Source organism: Trichosurus vulpecula, chromosome 7 (assembly GCF_011100635.1).
Source record: "Trichosurus vulpecula isolate mTriVul1 chromosome 7, mTriVul1.pri, whole genome shotgun sequence".
In the NCBI taxonomy this organism is placed as follows: domain Eukaryota; kingdom Metazoa; phylum Chordata; class Mammalia; order Diprotodontia; family Phalangeridae; genus Trichosurus; species Trichosurus vulpecula.
The window spans coordinates 66387647-66394138 of NC_050579.1; the positions used below are offsets into that span (position 1 = coordinate 66387647).

At 38.5% G+C, this 6492-nt stretch overlaps 1 protein-coding gene across 1 annotated transcript; it reads left to right on the forward strand.

Annotated features, from left to right (window-relative positions):
* Positions 1-307: 307 nt before the first annotated feature.
* Positions 308-661, forward strand: LOC118858374 (60S ribosomal protein L35a-like). The gene has a single exon (XM_036768876.1). It carries the CDS (start codon positions 329-331, stop codon positions 659-661), a length of 333 nt encoding a protein of 110 aa, XP_036624771.1. The 5' UTR covers positions 308-328.
* The last annotated feature ends 5831 nt before the right edge of the window (positions 662-6492 follow it).

The window sequence follows — 6492 nt, forward strand, 5'->3', positions numbered from 1 at the left end:
ACAGATTTGAACTAGCTTGAGTCAAATCCAAGTCAAGTTAAAATGAGAGGAACAGAAAATGAAGAAAAAATTGTTTGTCCAGAAAGAAAAATTAGAATGCTGTTGTGAACTCATCTAAAGTCCATACTCTTAGACAGAGCATCAGGCAGAGATTTATTCATTATGCATTTAAATATTGCATAGAAAGTTTGATCCAACTCTATACAATTGAGAATAAGACTGGGAATGCATTGGCTACAGTTATAAAAGGATTATTTACGGTTCTTCCTTTTTCCTCCGTCTTGGAGTCTGAGAGGCCTGGTGGAAACAGGACTTCTAGAACAGCAAAATGTCTGGAAGACTGTGGTCCAAGGCCATTTTTGCCAGCTACAAGCGAGGCCTACAAAACCAGAGGGAACATACAGCTCTTCTGAAAATTGAAGGAGTCTATGCTTGGGATGAAACTGAATTCTATTTGGGCAAGAGATGTGCTTATGTATACAAAGCCAAAAACAACACAGTGACTCCTGGTGGGAAACCAAACAGAACAAGAGTTATCTGGGGAAAAGTTACTCGGGCTCATGGAAATAGTGGAATGGTTCGGGCCAAATTCAGAAGCAATCTTCCTGCCAAGGCCATTGGACACAGGATCCGAGTGATGCTCTATCCCTTAAGAATCTAGAATATGAAAACTGATTAAATAAAATTACACATTTTTTTGCAAAAAAAGGAATATTTACTAGGCAACTAGGTGTCAGTGTGTGTGGTGTCAATAAGAAGGGAGTTTGAATCCTGTTTCAGAAACTGCCTAGCTGTGGAAATGTGGGCACTCCACTTAACCTCTTTTGGCCTTAGGTTACCCATCTGTAAAATGGGCATAAGAGCAATACCTACGTCATAAGAGGGTTGAGAAGATTAAATGAAATAATATGCAGCTTAGTGGTGCAGTGTATAGAGTGTTGGTCCTGGAGTTAGGAAGACTCATCTTTATGAGTTCAAATCCACACAGAGACTGTATGCCCCTGGGCAAGTCACTTAACCCTGTTTTCTTCAGTTCCTCATCTTTAAAATGAGCTGAAGAAGGAGATGGCAGACCACTTCAGTACGTTTACCAAGAAAACCCCAAATGGAATCATGAAGAGTTGGACACAACTGAAACAACTGAACAACAATAATAAATATTAATAAGGCATCTTGCAAAGTGCCATATGACAGTTAGCTGTCATTATTGTTATCAATTGCAACCAAGTTAAATTTACAAATGGGTCAAAGCCATAGGAAAGGATTTGCTATTCATGGACTCTTTAGAAAAATGAGACAGGCCTTGAAAATGTAAGACATTGGCAGAAGCAAAGGATTTGCAGCTTGGACCTCTAAGTGTCCCATTTGATAATGTCTCAGAAAAAGGTATACAAAAGAGAGAGGGTCAAATTGCTTCTAACATAAAAAAGCAAGTTTTGAATAAATAAATAATACTCGATCACAATATTTGAAAAGCTATATAATCTGTAATTTTATCATTACAGGTGCTATCACTGCCACTGCAGATCACATGCACTCTCCAGCTTGGGAAATTGTCTTTGAAAACTATCATGGCTATGAAATATATCAATTACTCTGAACCCAAATAGGGGATGAGCTTTACTGAGCTTAGATAAATTAGTCCCAGAATGACATTCCATTACCACAATTCTCACCTGCACTCCATCAGTACAGCCTTTGAGAAGTCAGGTTCAACTCCATATCATGATAAGATATTTAAGGAAGACAACACAATTTTTTTTAAAATCATGAACCTGACCTTTTAAATCTGATAAATTAATGGGTAGCTACAACATTAATAAATCATGTATGTTTAATTAGGATTTGAATGTTTAGCAAATGTTTTGTTTTCTGGCTTTTGGAGAAATGAGGTTCCAGTCAATGAAAATTTCTTAATAAATAATGTAGCTCCTTATCAGCAATTTGCTGATAAGGGCTATACTAAGAATAAATTGACATTACCCCAGGCATTTTCCCTCTTATGCTATTCAGGTTCTTCCTTCAAAAATCATAAGTGAGTGAAAGGGCAGTGATTTAATCAGCATTGTTTGCAAAAGCCCTTAGAGAAGAGAACCAAACTTAAAATAATAACAGCAGGGAATGTAAATAACCATTGAGTAAGCCTAAGACTAATATAGTATATTCCTGACTGTTTGGTTCTTCATAAGCTGCACAGCATTGATGCTTATGACTCAATGGTAGGTTTATACTGGAAAATCCTGTTTTCTAGAAGCTGTGATGAATAATATAGCTTTTACTGTACATTAGATTTATTTTTTCCTAAACAAAAAAAAAAGAAATTTTTTCTCCAACAAATGCAACAGAAGGAGCAGGTCCTTTTGCTTCTATGCCCATTTCCTTAGAAATTCTATGAGTAGTTTGAAACTGATGCAGTGTATTAGGAGGGCAGAGTTTATAATCTCAAAGAGGATCATATACATGTCTGAAAGGTTCAGAACCACCGGATATAAGAAACTCTCAAAGTAGAAGGCAGAAGAATCAAAACATATATTTAGGCTCCACAGTAACCAACCCATGAACCAGCAACCCCATTTTGATATATTGATCAAAAGCTTCCAGGCCCAATAAGTACGCCTTGAAAGAGTAACCAGGAGGCTACAGAGAAGCATGATTGCGTAAAGCAAAATCATGCTTCCCCCTCTATGGTAAAAAGATTACCCACTGGCCTGAAGTCCTTGTTCAGCTTCCTCCCGTAGGTCAGCTCTGCCACTGGCAGCTCCTGCTTCAGCTGTGGCTGTGGCTATAGCAGCCTCTGGCTCCAACGGGAGCTGCTTTTAACCATCCGGCTTCTGCGGGGGTGTAAGGTACGCCGGGGAAAGCACAGGTTCTTTCAATCTGCTTAAGCAAGGTGAAGGGGTTGACCAGGAAAGCACAGGTTCTTTCCATCAGCTTAAGCAAGGTGAAGGGGTTGACCGGGAAAGCACAGGTTCTTTCCATCAGCTTAAGCAAGGGAAGCAAGGTGAAGGGGCCGACAAGCTTACTCCAGTCCAACATACAAACAGCATTCAGTTCAGGGGAAAAAGCCAAACTAGTCAAGGGCACTTGTTGACTAAGTGCTAAAGAGCCCATTTTTGGTTGCCAACACATGCAGACTCAAGATCATTGTTAAATAAAGATTTTAATGAGATTAGTAAAAATTCAAAAAATGCAAGCAATAGAATCCAGTGACCTAGTCACTTTTCAACTTTGATTCTTGTTTTTTAGCTTGGAATCAGTTTTTACTTTCTTGTTTTTTGGGGCTCTGAAAGAGAAAGTTTCAGGGAAGTCATTGTCTTAAAATCAAGCATTCTATCAATTAAGGAGCATTTATTAAAAATTTATTATGAAGGACTTCCAGGACAGAGTTAAGATGGTGGAGTAGATGAAGCCATTCAGGAGATCTCTTCAACATTCCCCTTCAAATAACTTGAACATAATCCCTCAAATTGAATTCTACTATAGCAAAGCCAAGAAAAGGTCAAGACAACTTAGTAGATCAGAAGGGGAGGCATTGGAGAGGAAGACTGGCCTGGAACACAGGTGGTGGCAACATCATTTCTAAGCCTTGGTGATTTTAATAACAGCAGCAGCAGCTTCAGGAGCTCTTGGCCAAAAGATGATAAGTGGATGAAGCAAATGGTCAGAAAGAGATTACAGGGGACTCCTGTGTTAGCACTCAGAGGTCAGTGTGCTATTTAACAACTCCAGTTCCCATACACATTTCTGAGTCACGGTTTCTGGCAGAGGGAAGCATGTGAGATTGCAAGGCAGCAGGGGTCCCAAGGAGCAATAACACTTTCTGAAGTAAGGGATCAGGGGCCAATCCTATGTGAAGACCAGAGTGTAAATTAAGAGAGCAGTTACCTCACCTATCCCTGCATTACACAACCTTGGAAGCACCCAAAACCTCCAAACATCCAGAACTAGCTCTGCAAATAGAAGTATGGAAAAGACTGAAGTTTTGGACATTGTCCCACAATATCCCCCACCCCAGGTGAAAAGAGCCCTACTTTGACATGAAGTTCAAAGTCAAAGAATAGGCTCAAAAAATGACCAAAAACAACAAAAATGACCCGACCAAAAAGAAAAAAATCAATGGTGACAGAGGTCAAGTCAAAAACTCAGAGATATACAATAATGTTGAAACAGCTACAAGTAAAGCATCAAAGAAAAGAAAAAAATACAAAATGGATACAAGCCCAATAAGAAAACCTAAAACAGCTAAAAAATATATTAAAAATCAATTAAGGATGGGGCTGAAATGGCGATTAGATGCAACAACCCAGCCAAACTCTCCCAACATTTCCCTCTAAACAACTTTAAAATAATGCCTCAAAGCAAAATTCAGAGCAACAGAGCCAAAAATTTAAAAAAAATAAAGGTAAGAGTGAGGTAATTTTCCAGCCTGCAACAAATTAGGAGGTAAGCAGGAGAGGTCTATGACACCTCGGTGAGGGCTAACCCAGAGCACATGTGGCCTACAGAACCAGCAGCAAGCCTTGGAGGTGGTTGTAGCAGTGGTAGCAGTGACTTCAGGAGCTCTCAGTCCAGAAACAATAAGGGTGTTGGACAATTGGTCAGTAACAAAAAACGAGGGACACTTTGCTGGCACTAGGACCAACTGACACTGACTGGCAACTCTGTTGTATATATCCAGTTCTGAGTCCAGAACAGAAAAGAGCTCTTGTGGTTGGCCTTAAGGGAACTGGTGCCCTGGTCACAGTTCCAAGGCAGAAAGGAACAGTAGCACTTGTGTCTAAAGAAGAGCAAGAACCGTTCCTAGGTAAAGACCAGAGTAGAGGCCAGGAGAACATTGACCACACCACTACCTGGATCATATCTCCTTGGAAGATCCAAAAACCTGCAGACCTTGAGAACTAGCTTAGAAAATAGCAGCATGAAAAAGTCTGAGCCTTAGTACAGTACCTCCTTACACCAGGTGAGCAAAAACTAATTTTAATAAAGTTCAAAGTCAAGAAGTGTTCTAGGAAAATGGGCAATAACAAAAAGAACTTGGCCATAAAAAGCTTCCATGGTGGAAGTTAAGAGCAAGAAAACAATGTCAAAAAAGCCACAACCAAAGCCTTAGATATAAATGTGAATTGGTCACAAGTCCAACAAGAATTCATGCAAGAGTTGAAGAAAGATATTCAACTGGTAGAGAAAAACATGGGGAAAGAAATGAGTGATGCAAGAAAATGATGAAAAGTGAATTAACAGCTTGATAGAAGGAGCACAAAAAATACTGAAAAAATAACAATTTAAAAAACAGGATTTCCCTAAGGGTAAAAGAGGCATAAAAATTTTCTGAAGAAAAGAACTCTTTAAAAAGCAGAATTGGTCAAGTAGAAAAAGAAGTTTAAAAGCTCAGTAAAGCAAATAGAACTTTAAAAATTAGAACTGGGTAAGTGGAAGCTAATGACACTATAAAACATAAAAAACATAATGAAACAAAGTCAAAAGAATGAAACATAAATAGAAGAAAATGTAAAATAACTCTTTGGAAAAACAACTGACCTGAAAAATAGATCAAGAAATTATAAAGGAAAACTGCCATTTTATTTTATATCCAGAGGGTAAAATAGAGATAGAAAGACTCCCTGATGACCTCTTAAAAGACACCCCAAAACAAAAACTCCCAGGAAAATTATAGCCAAATCCCTGATCTTCCAAGTCAAAGATAAAATATTGCAGTGAGTGTATTGCATTGGTGATATAACTTAGATAGATAGATAGATAGATAGATAGATAGATAGATAGAGATAGCGTATGTTTGTATGTATTTATGTCCCTTCCCTATTCTTATACTGCCACTGCTCTAGCACAGGCCTTTATCAACTCTCATCAGCACTATTCGAATAGCCTGTTGGTTAGTCTCTCTGCCTAAAGACTCTACTCACTAGTGTCATTACAAAACCCATGTTTTAGCAAAATATAGTTTCCTTGATATCTTTTAATTATGTCTCTTTTGCAGATGCCTTGTCTGAGACCATGGTTGCCAACCCTGCCATTTTTACTTTAGCTCAAGCATAATAGATACAGTGAGAAAAAAGAAAACATTCAAATACCAAGTAGCTATAATGACAGTCACGCAAGATTTAGTAGGTTTCACATTAAAGGATTGGAGGGCTTGGAATGTGATGTTATGGAAGGCAAAGATGATAGGGTTACAATCAAAACTGAGTGAAATGGTTCCGGTGGAGGGGGTTGGGGATGGGGAGAGACATTTAATGAAAGAGTGGTCTTCTAAACATTGCTGGTATAAAGATAAGTGCTCAACAGAAAATTTGACATTCAAACACAAAATGCAAGAAAAGCCTAAAAAGGTAATCATGAAAGAGAAATGTGTGACTAATAAAGTTAAACTGTTCACATTCCCATAGGGGAAGGCGATGCATGTGATTCCTAAGAACTTGACCATTGTTAGGGTAGTAAGAAGCATTCTGCATAAACAGAGGACATTGATGTGAG